Raw genomic sequence first — 14,784 nt, 5'->3', positions numbered from 1 at the left:
TATCCCCATTTTTTTTTCTTCCGAAGTTACCCCAATGCACCTAATATGTATTATTATTGAAGTTTTACAGGATCAACTGATCTAAGTATAACAATTTTTTTATTTTGCAGAAAAAAATAGAAGAAGCCAAAAAGATGTCTCCATCACCAGCATCACAGGTTTGTTTACATAATATTATTTTCTTTTTTTATTACAAATCATTTAACGAAATTTAAATTGCTTATTGGGTTATATTATCGGACTATAGCAAAGTCGAAAAGAAGGGTGAATGATTTTGCTAGTTTGTATTCACCTTCTTTTTTTCTTCTTTCTTTTCTTCATTTCACCTTCAATAATCTCTTTGTGATGATCCAGGCATTACAAAAATATTGATATTTGTTTCAGATGAAGAAAAATTTAGGAACTACCACTACACAAAAGACAATAATAACACCTTCTGGTCAGAAGATCATTCAACGGACCATACAAAGACCAAGCGGGCAGTCGCCTGAAGGAAAGTCACCGGTATCCATTCTCACTAAGAAATTAGCACAGGTATGTTGCTCCTCCAATTTTTGAAAATTTTGTAACTTTTGTTCCTGTTACAGATATAAGTTGACAAAATATTCCTTTCTCTAAAGTCTAAACGAATAACCACCTTGAGAAGTTAGAGATGAAGTTGCGTTTCCTTGCAGCAAGGCGACAGTCTGCTACGGCGGGGAGGCGGTGTCACGCGCGGCCGAGGGCGTGGCTTACCTCTGGGTGGGACTAGCAACCTCGTTCGTGTTCTTGAGAAGACTTCCTGCCTTGACAACGAAAAGGTTTGCATTATCTCAAACCCTCCTACTGATACAGATATTTACGCAGTGTATAACTAACTATTCATTGTCCGTTCTTATATCTGTCTTGTAAGTTTCACAATATGCCAGAGACAAGTAGTTAGACCTTGCATAGTTTTAGTTATTAGCTGTTTAAGGGTCAATTTATACTAGCGCAGACTCGAAGTGCATTAAAACGACTTACCAAAATTGAACATAAATTAAACCTTAATTCCAGAGCATAATGCACACATTACTTCTGACCCTTAGGGCCTGTTTCACAACTTCCTGATAAAGTGCCTAATAGGTTATTCACAACTTTTTTGACAGATTCGCCATACTTGATCTGTCAAGTTAAATGGTGGATAACCTTATCAGGAAGTGGTGAAACAGGCCCTTAGTTTTTTTTTTCTTCAATACTAAACGTCGAGCTCTTACAGATATTTTGGGACGCGTCGTCGGACACGTCGGACGGCATCGAAGACCCGTTCCCGACGAACCTCGGCCCCATCCCGTCGCCGAGCCCCGAGCGCGAGCTCACGCTGTGCCCGCTCACGGGGCGGAGGCTCGCGCGCGCGGAGGGCGAGCCCACGCCCCCGCCGACCCCGCCCCCCGTCACGCCCCCCGTCACGCCGCCGCCGCAGCAGCCGACTATGCTCATGAAGGTAAGATTCTACTATCCTTGAAACCATCAAATGAGCCTGGTGGTATGGAAGGTAACATTCTACTATCCTTAAAACCATCAAATAATGCTGGAAACTCAAAAAAATGCCATCTTCATACCCATACGGATGCCCGGATCCGCAATTTGTATGGGTATGAAGATAGAAAAAGTAGTTCATTTTGACTGTCTCATTTGATGGTTTCAAGGATAACGGTGTTTATACTAACATCTTGTATTTATAAACCATGGCTGTTGTATTGCTAGTCTGGATTGACTTAAACATTTCTATGTGTTCCGCAACTAAACTACTGTCGAGCTATCATCCCAAAGTCGTAAACTTTTATGATGTTTGATTTATAGAGCGAGGCCAAACAAGCGTAATTTTGTGAGTCGTGAGTCGCAGAATGTCGGTTGCGTAAATATTTTTTCATATAAATCATGACTCACAAAATTACGCTCCACTTCTATGAAATTGAATGCAGCAGAATTTCTGCCAGCCGAAATTCGCGACTCACAACTCACAAATTACGCTCGTTTGGCTTCACCCTTACTGTATAATATTGTGTTTAAAAAGAATGCTTCATGTATAGGTGGAGATGTCACCGGGCGGTACCACCGGCATGTTGGTGCAGGGTGACGGCGCTCAACCCTCGTTGCCCATGCTCACAGATGAAGATGGAGTGAGTATAGATTTCTTACATACAGGGATCGTACCACGAAACTGTTTTGAGACTCCAACTAAGTTCTCCTCCAAGAAAATGCCGCGTTTTACTCTAAGAAACGTGAAATGACGTTGTTAAAGCAGGACGCAGCATTCTCTTTAAGGAGATAAAATTCTAGATAATTTAGTTGTCACTCTTATTTGCTTAAGCTTTTATAGTAATCCTGCTCGCATGCGGCAATGACTATCTCTATATATATATATATACTAGCTGTTTCCTGCTGTCCACGATCACCGTAGTATGCGACATCAGATTTACACTGTAGGTTGTCTAGCATTGTAGTTCTTTCGTCTTGGCAGAAAAAACTCTCCCAGAGAACATGATTCAAACATACTGCCTTCGGTCGTACATATTCTACCATTTCTACCTATGTGCTCGACCGATGCTAGTAACTTAGATCCGTAAAGTTTGACTTTAAAATTTGCCTGGTAACGAATTGAGATACGCAATGGTCAATATCCATCCAGTGTTTGGATAAGCGTTTACGAATATTAGGAAAAGTTTTAAAGATCGACCTTTGCTAGAATTGGTAATCTTTGGTTGTCGTTGTAAATTCCGAGGAGTTTCTTCAATTCCATTACTTATCAAGTTACCGTTTTTAGGGTTCTGTACCCAAAGGGTAAAAATGGGACCCTATTGCTATAAGACTTCGTTGTCTGTCCTTCTGTCTATCTCCAGGCTGTATCTTAAGAACCGTTATAGCTAGAGTTCTGAAATTTTTACAGATTGTGTATATCTGTTGCCGCTATAATAACAAATACTGAAAACAAAATAAAATCAATATTTAAGGGGGGCTCCCATACAACTAACATGATTTTTTGGCCTTTTTTGCTCGATACCAATAATTACAACAGGCAGGCAGTTGAAATTTTCACAGAATCCTTAAATATATGTGTTATTTAATAATTAATAATAAAATTAAAATATAATTAAAATTTAAGGGGGGCTCCCATACAAAAACACAACTTTTGGCCTATTTTTTCTCTATAACGCTACGGAACCCTTCGTGCGTGAGTCCAACTCGCACTTGGCCGATTTTATTGTAAACATGGTATCAAATTCGGGCAATCTAGAATTTTGAAAATCTGACCACAAACAGCAAAGTAAACATTAACTCCTCCTTTTTTTAAAGTCGGTTAAAAAAAGTATCTAAGATGTTGACCAGGGATGTAAGGTATCATTATGCCAAATTTCATTGAAATCAGTCCAGCGGATTCAGAGACCGCGCAGTGCTAGGTGCCTACAATTATATTTACGTACTTAGAACATAGAAAACAAAATAATCTTATTTAATATTGGTACGAATAGCAAACCTTTTTATAGTAATATAATTCATAATTCTTTATTCACAAGAATGCAGTACAAATATAGTATTAAGTCATAACAAAAGATTCTGTACATTCTACCATAACAATGGTGTGTGAATTTAAATACATGCATTTAAAAAGAAAATAGAAAATACGATTATTTGTGTTGCTATTAAGTTCATATACAATGTCAATTTAATGTCAAATATAATAAAAGAGATGTCACAATAATTAATAAATAATTAATAAATTACACAATTTCATTTATACACATAAATCATAAATTAATAATAATAATAATTAGTCCAATCAATCCTATAAATTATATTAATCTTTTGTGCGCAAAATATTCATTCATATTATAAAACATTTTTCTATTAGCCATAATGTCAAATTTCTCTATATAATCCAATTTAATAGTATATTTGTGGTGCGGCGTAGGGCTTGTCTAACGACGCGCCCCTCCCTCGTATTCACAGTACAACAGTATTTTGTACTTTTTTTCTTTGTAAGTACTTTTTTTATTTCAAATTAGGCAAGCTCTACCAAAATGCCTGAATAATGTTATTGAAGTTTTTCGAATCTATACCTTAGCTGACAACAAATACCACCTCACTTGGTCAAAATTATTCTAGTGCTAATTGTATTTTTTTTTCTTGCAGTCTGAGGTGAAATCTGAGACTAATGCCGTGAAGCATCTACTCGGTGAGGGCGTGGGAGTGGAAGATGGGGACGAGGTCAGCCTCCTCCATTCTGGACACGGCCCCATCATGATCCGCGGCGAGGACGGTGTCTTGTATCAGGTAAGATTAGACGTTAAGGCCCTGTTTCACCACATTCTGATAAAGTTCCGAATAGGCTATTCACAACTTTTTTGCCAGATTCTCCATACTTGATTTGTCATATTAATTGGTGGGTAGCCTATTCGGCACTTATCAGGAAGTGGTGAAACAGGCTCTTAACGTCACAACGCAAGGGTTTCAAAACGTGATATGATAAGGTTCGAATTATATGCGAGCGTGCGTCCCGGCTGAAAAACAGCGAAATTTTAAGCAATTGATTTATTTGATAACATTAGATATTAGATTTATAGTATGCTTAATTAATAATTATACAGTTGCATGTAATTTCGCGGTGTCCCAGCCGCGCTCTTTTTATGGAAACTACTGAGAGACATGATATAGGAGGATTTGGTTAAAGGAGTATAAATATTTGTGTGACGTTATAATATCATTTAGACGGCTATGATCAAGACGAGTGGCTACTATCAAGAACATAATATGTATTATTATGAGACAGAAAACTTTTTCGTGATTTATAAGTCAATGTAATTTACTCGACACTAAGCGCGCACGCTCAAACTCGCGCAGGCGCACGCTTCCGTGCGTGTTTAAGCGTTGGGCCTAAAAGTGTCTAATTTTATAAAAATAATGTTGTTTCCATATTTAAATGTATGTCAGGTGGCGGGCGAGAACGAGGACGGTCAGACGCTGCTGGTGGCGGCGGAGGGCGTGGAGGGGGCGGAGGGCGCAGAGGGCGAGGACGGCGGCGTCATGTACGTCACCAGGGAGGACGGACAGGTACGAAACAATTGCCATGATGACTTTTTTTTCTTATTGGTAATTGAATGACCTCTCAAAAATAGAAACATCTGTGAAAGAATTACTCTGATAGCTTAAAAATTCACCAATATATGACATTTATTCAAACACCACATAAAATATACCTTCCTAAAAACTCTATAAAAAAAAGTTAGCTAACTATGACATCACGTCTAAATAGTTTGTACGCATCGCGGGAGAACTTTGTTCGATAGCTATATTAAATATTGCGTTTATCATATTTTACGGAAGTGGTTTCATAACAGAAGTTGCTTAAAGTTGCATAAAGGTCATTCACACATCAACTCGGAAAGGGATCGGCACCGTATCATCTCGAGCTATTAAATATTGTTTGTATGAAACTCCCTACTGCAACGCACACTAAGCGGAACCGTAACGTAATCGCCTCGCCTCGGAAGGGGACAGCGGTCGACGAGCCGTAAGCGAGGCCGTCGCCTAGCCGTAGCCGAGTTGACGTACAGGCGCTACTGATTCGCTTTGTTAATACGTGCATACGTTAGGTTGACGCCTCGTTGACGGCAAGGCGAAGGCGATACGGTGACGATCCCTTTCCGAGTTGATATGTGTGCTGTGACCATAAGTTATCGAGTGGTTAATAAATATTAAGTTAATTTATAAAAAAAAATATCGACTTGTCTAACTAAATTAAATAATATTAAAAAAAATATCGACTTGTCTAACTAAATTAAATAATAAAAGGCTCATAACAAAAACAAAACTAAAGTTATCAAACTGAAATTTTGGAAACACTTATTTTTTACCGTTGTTTCTTTATTTTATTAACAAAATTCGCTAATCTTTGACCTTGTCATGATCTCTATTGTCAACAATTAAATAGGAAAGATGCATAATGTTATGAATCACTAGACGGCGCCCGCAAAATTTTCTTTACCGCGCGGAAGCCTTACATTCTTAAATATAATAAAAAGTATCCTATGGCCTTTTCCGGGACACCACGAACCGCATACCCTATATAAAATATCGGTTCAGCAGTTTAAACGAGAAGAGGTGACAGGCAGACAAACTTTCGCACTTATAATATTATAAGTGCGAGTCTGTTTTGTAATCTCCAACACTAATAATAAACGGATTGCAGACACTCCTGGTGGCTACTCAGGGTGTAGACGACGCGGGCCAGGGCGTAGAGGGCGCTGTTGAAGGCGAGGCGGAGGGCGTCACGTACGTCACGAGAGAGGATGGATCACAGGTAATGTGATAAAAAATGACACATCAACAATTATGCTTATCGTGACCATTTATTTTTTGTCACAACGGGACATCTGCGAAGCGGAACTTTAAAAAGGGACAGTCCCGTTCAAAACGGGACGTCTGGTCACGTTAATTATGCATGAGTAACATGACATATCGGCGTTGCGCCAGCCAAATTCTCTATGTGTGTAGGTACTAAGACCTTTAATTTGTTTTTACCTTTAAAATGTTTACCCCTGAATTTTTTTTACTAAAAACACAGAGGAGGCAGGCACAACGACGATATGTGAGAAATGGTTGTACAGTGCTCCCAAAGTGATAATGCGCATAGAAATCGATCGTAATTTTTTAGCAACGGTCGTATTTCCCGAGGCTCGGAAGACGTCGCTGCAAGCGCTGTTTTAAACTTAACTTTGAGGAAAACAGCGCTTTGCAGCGACGTAGAGGCATAGTAAAAGGAGGGGAAGTAAGTTATCTTCATACAAAGGCAGCGCGCGCGGCTTGTATTTGTGGGCCATTGTATCAATGTGTCGCCGCACACACACACACAAAATCTCAGCGTGGTTTCGCTGGGTGCCAGTCGGGGCTAACACTGCACGAGGTTCGCGCGTCACGGCTTTTCGGCGCCGCGGCTAAACAAATCAAAAATGTCTGATAATAATAATCGCAGGAGAAAAAACTAATGAGCTGTGTGTTTGGGTGCTTTAATAATAATTTAACTATTCCAGAATTGTCTGGACACCTGCGCCTGGACAGGGACAATAAATTTAGAAAGCTAAAAAACTAAAAGAGATAAATAAAAGAGAATTACACAAATTACAAATTAAATAAAAGGAGTACTACCTATATCTACCATAGTAAAAGGCCTTTTACTATGGTAGAGGCGTCTTACGTCCCTTGGACGTTACCATGGTAACGCCGCACTTATTGACGGATCGGCGCACAGTGGATCGAAATTTATACATAGGAACTTGAATTTCCAGATGTCATTTTTTTGGGCTGAAATATGTTCTATAGTTTGTGCGTTATAAGATGATATGGGCGACAGTTTTCATATTCCTTGCTACGGGTTTTTTTTACAAGAAAACAAAAAGAATCAAAATGTAATAAATTATATTCCATCTACAAAAGCAAATGTTTCCTATAATTGTAAATGAATAAAAATGAAAAGTTGCTAAATGCCAACTTATTAATATAAAGTTATAAATATTCACTGTGAAATAGGAGTATAAAATTATTGTTACGAAAACATTTGAAAAATATCAGATGCATGAAACGGAACTCATGTCAATAAAGATTGACTCAGTTGAATCGAAATCAAATCGATAAAAATCGCCGGCACCACTGAAATGTCGTACGAAATCGATAATTTCGATTGCAATTCCTTTACGAAGTGATTCGATATTTTTAAATTATCGATTAACCGATTCAGTGCGGATGACACGGGAGCCGTGTCATACGCGTTTTTAACGTGTGGCGTATGACACGGGAGCCGTGTCATTTGAAAAACGATTGTATCTCCCTCAAATTACACTTTAGAAGGTTCTACTCTGAACAAAATCATCTTAATTTTCCACGTAGAACAAGCCTATAGGCTTCGCCTCTGAATATTCTGTGAATTGAAAAAACCGTAGGGGCCGTCAACCTTTTTTAAAAGGTGCATTCATTGCGGAATATACGGCTGCCGCGTCTTATGGGTTTTTAACGTGTGGCGTATGACACGTGAGCCGTGTCATTTAAAAAGCGATTATATCTCTCTCAAATTACACTTTAGAAGGTTCAGCTCCGAACAAAACCATCTAAATTTTCTACGTAAAACAAGCTTATGGGATTCCTCTCTGAATATTCTGTGAACTGAATTGAAAAAAGTAGGTGCTGTCTCCTTTTTTAACCCACCGTACATTATCCAAAATTTCTGATCACTGAAATTCGGACGCCCGCCGGAACGTACTCTGTTCATACATTTTGTTGTGGACCCCGCATACTATCAGAATTCTGACGTGTCAAAATGTATGAGCGTCCGACTTTTTCTGATAATAAATTCGGATAATGTGCGGCCGGGCTTTTTAATAGTAAACTTTTAAGAAAATAAAGAAGTAATATTGGGAGTCTTCATGGTTCCCATCGTCAGATCACCACTTTTGTGAACATGGTACCAACTCGGAACCGGATCAATCGGAACAAATACCCTATACAACAAAAGAAAAATGTTGAAAATCCGTTCACAAAAAGCGGAGTAATCGTTGAACACATATAAAAAAATATCCACAGCCAAACGTATAACCTCCTCTTTTTTGGAAGTCGGATAAAAAATATTAACCACGAATTTCTTTAAATTTATCTACGAACGTATAATTTACTTTGGAAGCCCAGTAATTTAATATAGGTAGGTACTAATTTTTCTAACTTTGAAACCTACAAAAGGTTTGCAAAATCTGAATAAAAAAATCGCTTACCTGCCATTTTCAGGTTTACACTTAGTAAAACTACTCGAAATCAACTTAAAACAACGTAGCCTTCCGTCAACAACAATAGTTTGGGTTCAATTAAATAAAGTAAGTTAATACAAGCGTAAAAACAAAAAAAAAAACAAAGCTTTTTGAACGTGGCGGGTGACACGGTAGCCGTGTCATCTACTCCTATGGCGTATGACACGGCTCACGTGTCACGGGAAAATTGTATGCCGCCACGACTGAAAGTCTTCAAAAAGGTGCGCCGCATTGAATCGGTTAATTTTTGTTAGGTAACTTCCCTACTATTGTCAATTATAATGTGTCACGCATATCATCATAAAACGCACAAACTAACGCGTAATAATAAGGGAGTTATAATTTTTTAAAGAAATTTTTGTATGGAGCCGACAGGACAAATGAGCATATCTCTGGAATCGCATGGTTGGCCGTTATATCCTCACACACTATTATAGTAGTAATTATTACTCATATTTTGGCATATTTTGTATTACGGCACCATTTGCGATTTTTTTTCTAAAATTCGTCAAAATTAAAAATATTTATTCTATTTGTATTTGTTGCAAAAGTTTATGTTGTAGTTAAATGAGGTCTCTTTCATAATATTATAATACCATAGGATCACATAGTTGACCAAGTGCGAGTCGGACTCGCGCACGAAGGGTTCCGTACATTATAGAGCAAAATTAGGCCATAAATTGTGTTTTTTTATGAGAGTCCCACTTAATTTTATATTTTATTTTAATTAAATATTAAAGTACACATCCTTAGAAAATCTAAGGATTGTGTAAAAAATTCAAGAACCTATCTGTTGCCATTATTGATATCTAAGCGAAAAAAGCCCAAAAAATCACGTTTGTTGTATGGGTATTATTTTATTTTTGTGTGTGTAAGGATATAACGGCCAACCATGCGATTCCAGAGATATGCTCATTTTTCCTGTCGTCAAAAAAATTATAACTCCCTTATTATTATTACACGTAGCTGAGTATTTTTACATTTTACTATGTAATAACAACTAGGAGAACATATTTCAGCCCAAAAGAATGACATCTGGAAATTCAAGTTCCTATGTCTATGAAACTCGATTTTCGATCCACTGTGCGGCGACAGCAGACAGCCACCGGCTATATGATATTTACTTCTATTTCCTTTGAACAAGGTGCAAAATGCAAATGCATTGTTTGGGGCTCTTACATTTAATAGATTCGGGTGTTTTCGTGATTACGACAATTATTAGCGAAGAGATCTATGCGCATTATTAATTTGGGAGTACTGTAATCGTGTTTTGTGTGAAGAAAAACATGGAAACCCAAGATTGGGTCCAGAAAAATTACCAGTTAAGGAATGTGGAATAGGCCGACTATGTTGTCGAAATGCTGTATATGTGTTTGGATAATCATTAATCACACAGACAGACACAGTAGAAGATTAGTTACCACGCTCGCACGAGGATGATCGCACTTGATGTAACAACTAACTACACTTCATAGCGACATGACACTTTAAATAGTACTCGAGTGTTGCGCTGTGCGCTTTAAAAGTTGTGTTCCTAAAGCACAGAACACACATGTAATTGGAACCAAGTTCCTTATCGCGCGTCGCTAAAGGGGGCTAGGCGAACAAAAAAAGTTGAACGACACTTTCGACACTTTGTGATGCGCGCGTGGTGTTTCTCTCTCCGTCTCTCTTTCGCATTGATTTTTTTGTTGAGTGAATTTTTGTACATAAGAAATAACTTCGTTCCATCCAGGTGTCCCTTTACACCTCTCAAGTTTTTTTTGTTATGCTTACATTATGGTTATGTGCAGGATGTGCTGACGCTGGACGGGTCGGGTCTGGCGGCGCTGCTGCCGGGCGGCGAGGGCGGCGCGCTGCAGCAGGTGGCCGTGCAGGTGGAGGGCGAGCCCGGCGAGGACGCCACGCAGGTCATCGCGCAGCTCGTGCAGGCTGACCTACCGTCGCCAGGTGACTACCACTCATACCAATTACCACTCGCTCTTAGAGCTACAGCCTACAACTCACCGGGACGCCATCGTGACGTAGCCAGTGACGTTACCATGTCACCTATATGTCGCTGCAAAGCGCTGTTTTTAAACTTAACTTTAAGAAAAACACCGCTTTGCGGCGATGTAGAGACGCCAGACGTTGCCATGGTAACATCACTGGCTTTGTTCCGTTGGCTTCCCGGTGAGTTATAGCCCTTTATATTTATTACTAGCTGTTGCCCGCGACTTCGTCCGCGTGGACTTCAGTTTATAGCGCGCGATGTCAACAAAATTGGTGTCAAAAGCTTTTATAAAAAATACCCTGGTACCCCTTAAATCAAAACAGCTGTGCAGTGTGCACATAATATTTCATTTTTTTAAATTAAACTTTATACATTATGCCAAATTTTAAAGCTTATATTTTAGCCCCGCAATTACACAACTTTACCCATAAACCATTTATCATTGATAGGTTTATGGTTACGTCACCCTATATAATATAATGTACTGGCTTATTAAATAACGTAAAAAAGAAATAACAATCGAAAAAAAATCGAAACTTAGGTGTATGATGATACCACCTCTTATAGAAAGATGTTGGGCAAGCGTTAGCGCGATGTAAGAGACGCACGGCGCCATCTAGTATGAATTTTTGGAACTAACTTAATTTGAACAAATTTTCGTATTTTCACCCCCTTACAACCCTTTTTTTCCAATAAAAAAGTAGCCTATGTCCTTTCTCAGGTTTTAGACTATCTGTATACAAAATGAAAGCGAGACAGACAGACAGACAGAGATACTTTCGCATTTATAATATTAGTATAGATTAGGGTTACGCCTTTGTGCTTTGTACTATCAGAGAAGTTGATTCCTAGACACTAGACAGATGGGGGGGACCTACGTAGTTTGGTCCCATTATGTCAAACGGGTCAAACCCAGCCGACAGATCACAATTAACATTGAATTGACATGATCCGACAAAATGACGTTGGTTTGTCAACTGCCCAGGAATTCATTTCCTGAATGGTACATAGGCCGATATTAATAAAGCTCTCTCATATTCCTATCTGATACCGATCTTAGCTGAAGTGCTCTCAGCATCTGGAGTTATTTATTAGTATGGTGTCAAGAGTGAAGCGCTTGGTAAAGGTTTAATTTAAATACAATCGAGTCTGAACTGCCAATATTGCTATAATTTTTGGTGTGCTGTTTTATTTCTTTTTTAATATAAATATGGTACTCAGGTACCTTTTTGGTACCTTACATTGAGTGCAAACAAATTAAAGTCGTCACTAAATTGTTCTGTCAAACTGTGAAGGTACAAGTTGGAAGCCGGCTACAGGAAGTTGCAGCAAATGACGTGTCGTCGCGACACTAATGGTTTCTATGTATTTCTATGAATAAGTGTCGCTAGCTTCGTGTTGCTCCCTCGTGCGGAGGGTATTTCGTAGAAATACATAGAAACCAGTAGTGTCGTGACGACACGTCGTCTGCGGTTGCTCCATGTCGCCCGCTGCCAACGGGCACCTTTACTTGAGACGCTATTTTCTCAATGTGGTCAGACCATGACACGCGATCCAATGTTAATTGACTTTAATTTCATTCTGAAAACTTTCGGCGATGGTAATATTGCGAAAAAAATTAACGACCCTTTTCTTTACCAGGTGGAACAAGACGAGTGGTGTTATTACTACCTGACGGTAGCTTCACAATGACTGAACTAGATAAAGAACAATACGAATCAATAACAGAAGCGAGCAAACAGCAGGAATAGAACATGCATATTATGGTCGAAGCAAATGAAGTGTCCGTGTTGACTTTTGAAGGCGGGAAATGTAAAAGCTGCATGTGTTAATTATGCTTGACTGAGTTTACAATGATATATATTATAAAAAATATATTTCATATTCAAGAGAGTGGAGTAGATTATTGTCTATTAGGTATATTCTACTACTGTACAAGACGCTTGCGCCAGTCTAGGTAATTGTTAATGTTTAAAGTTTATTTTTGTTTTACCAAATGATTAGCTTACCTTGTATGCGAAGAACGAGAGGGATAACTTTATCGACGAATAAATTAAAACCCAGACTTGCGCAAGTGTTGTTTATCTTAGTTATCATAAGAACATATTTCTCTACCATTTTTTGCATTAAACAGTTACAATACAGAATTTTTACTTGTAAAAATCTATATGACATAAAGGCTGTACATAAAAAATCTTTGACACATTAAATTTAAAAAATTAACAAAATCTAGGAACTTAACAAAGTGATTTAATAATGGAAAATGGAAGTTACATCACTGCAAGAATATAAATTTTAGGCCTAATTTACTGCAAAATATATCAGTGGTGTATTGTTGCAATTACAAGTATTACATATTGTTCAATTCAAAAAAATCTAATTCAACATTTCGAGAAATGTCTGCAATCCGCTCGACTTGGTGGGGACCATCCCCTAGATAACTTGTAGTCTGTAGACAGATAGGATGAAAGACAAATATGTAATTCTACAATCCTAAAATAATTTCAGGTATGAGGTTTCTCTGAATATATTTTAAGAAACTTACATGTTAGTGTAATGAATATTACAAAAGTTGTAAATAATAATTAAAATTATAAAACCAAGATAAAGTGGTCTAAACCACCAGGCAAGTCATAAAAATGCGTATGAAATTTTGAGATTGTCCTCGTTGTTTGTAAGTACCACTAGAAAAATTTATTCATACGAGGTAGATGGCGAATATTTGGACGGGTTTTGTCAATACCGCCCAGTCGAGTTTTCGCACTATGTCCGATCCAAACCCGTGTAAAACGGTCTGAAGTAGATGGAGTGGTACTGAACCTTGCCTTATATGGGCCACAAACATGTTTTAATTTTGGTGTCGGCTCTTGTTTAAAATGATCGATTTACACAGACTGCAGATTGAGTATAGTAATTAATATAAAAGAAGAAGCTTACGCAGTAGACCCGGCTTCGGACGTAATGCAAAGTCAGTCTAAAATTGTTTTGACTAAACCCGAGCAAAATGTAATGTAAATTATTTGCATAATAATTATGAATGAATTTCCCCAATGGTACTTCAGCATATTCGCATCTTGGCGGTAAGACTTAGTTACAATTGAAATAAATATAGGAAATCGTATGGAAAATAGGCTTAGACTATTTAAAATACGAGTTTTTTAATAAATTTTATTCAATTACCCAACTGGTTTGTTTACTACTCCATCTGTATCCATTGTACCTACCTATTTTTATTGTAAGTAGTAAGAAGAAAAGAGTCGCAACTCAGTGATAAATTGATAATAATATCGATAGCCACAACGAATAAACGTGCAATCGAAAAAAGACAACTTTTCAGGAAGACAAAAAAACGTTTGGAACCACATAACTTTGACTACATAATAAATATACAAATATAATGTATAATCAAATTAAAGGTAAAAAAAATATCTTTCAGCTCATATATTTATTAAAAATCAAAAATTAACCGTTTACCACATATTTAAGAAAAAACATATTAAATTATTATTCTAGTGACTAATATGTGACTCGTTAACACTATTGTATCAATGCACGTTTATTCGTGTCATAAATGTTGCAGTTTTAACAAGTGCAGTGAAATGTTGCATGGTTATTCCACGTATTTTTTTCCCCTGAGCCATGCTCTGGTCATTTACACGCTTATTCCTGTATATTTTGTTGCTTTTACATGTTTGTAAAGATAAAAGCCCGTATATTAGTGTTAAGAAGATCGACTTATTATTTATGTAATACGACCTTATAAGTGCTTGGTATAAAATATAAATCTATACTAATATTATGAAGTGGAAGAGTTTGTTGGTCCTAACTACTGGTGCGATTTGAAAAATTCTTTCGTTGTTAGATGGCTCATTTATCGAGGAAGGCTACAGACTATAAATTATCACTCTAAGACTAATAGAAGCGGAGAAACATAGGAAAATGTGGAAAATCCGGGAAAATTACTTAATGATAATAAATAAA

The 14,784-nt window shown here is 37.7% G+C and overlaps 1 protein-coding gene across 1 annotated transcript in view; it reads left to right on the top strand.

Annotated features, from left to right (window-relative positions):
• Positions 1 to 13,983, top strand: part of LOC121732964 — a 29,067-nt gene extending 15,084 nt beyond the window's left edge. The window contains exons 13-22 of the mRNA XM_042123005.1: positions 111 to 158; positions 385 to 534; positions 675 to 800; positions 1,238 to 1,462; positions 2,052 to 2,141; positions 4,153 to 4,293; positions 4,951 to 5,070; positions 6,209 to 6,319; positions 10,604 to 10,760; positions 12,445 to 13,983. Of these exons, the coding sequence (XP_041978939.1) occupies positions 111 to 158; positions 385 to 534; positions 675 to 800; positions 1,238 to 1,462; positions 2,052 to 2,141; positions 4,153 to 4,293; positions 4,951 to 5,070; positions 6,209 to 6,319; positions 10,604 to 10,760; positions 12,445 to 12,554 (1,278 nt within the window). The 3' untranslated portion in view covers positions 12,555 to 13,983. The remainder of the gene's footprint in view (positions 1 to 110; positions 159 to 384; positions 535 to 674; positions 801 to 1,237; positions 1,463 to 2,051; positions 2,142 to 4,152; positions 4,294 to 4,950; positions 5,071 to 6,208; positions 6,320 to 10,603; positions 10,761 to 12,444) is intronic.
• Positions 13,984 to 14,784: the final 801 nt, after the last annotated feature.

Source organism: Aricia agestis, chromosome 13 (genome assembly GCF_905147365.1).
Source record: "Aricia agestis chromosome 13, ilAriAges1.1, whole genome shotgun sequence".
NCBI lineage: Eukaryota > Metazoa > Arthropoda > Insecta > Lepidoptera > Lycaenidae > Aricia > Aricia agestis.
The sequence above is the reverse complement of the archived record's forward strand: the minus strand, read 5'-3'. Positions and strand labels throughout refer to the sequence as shown.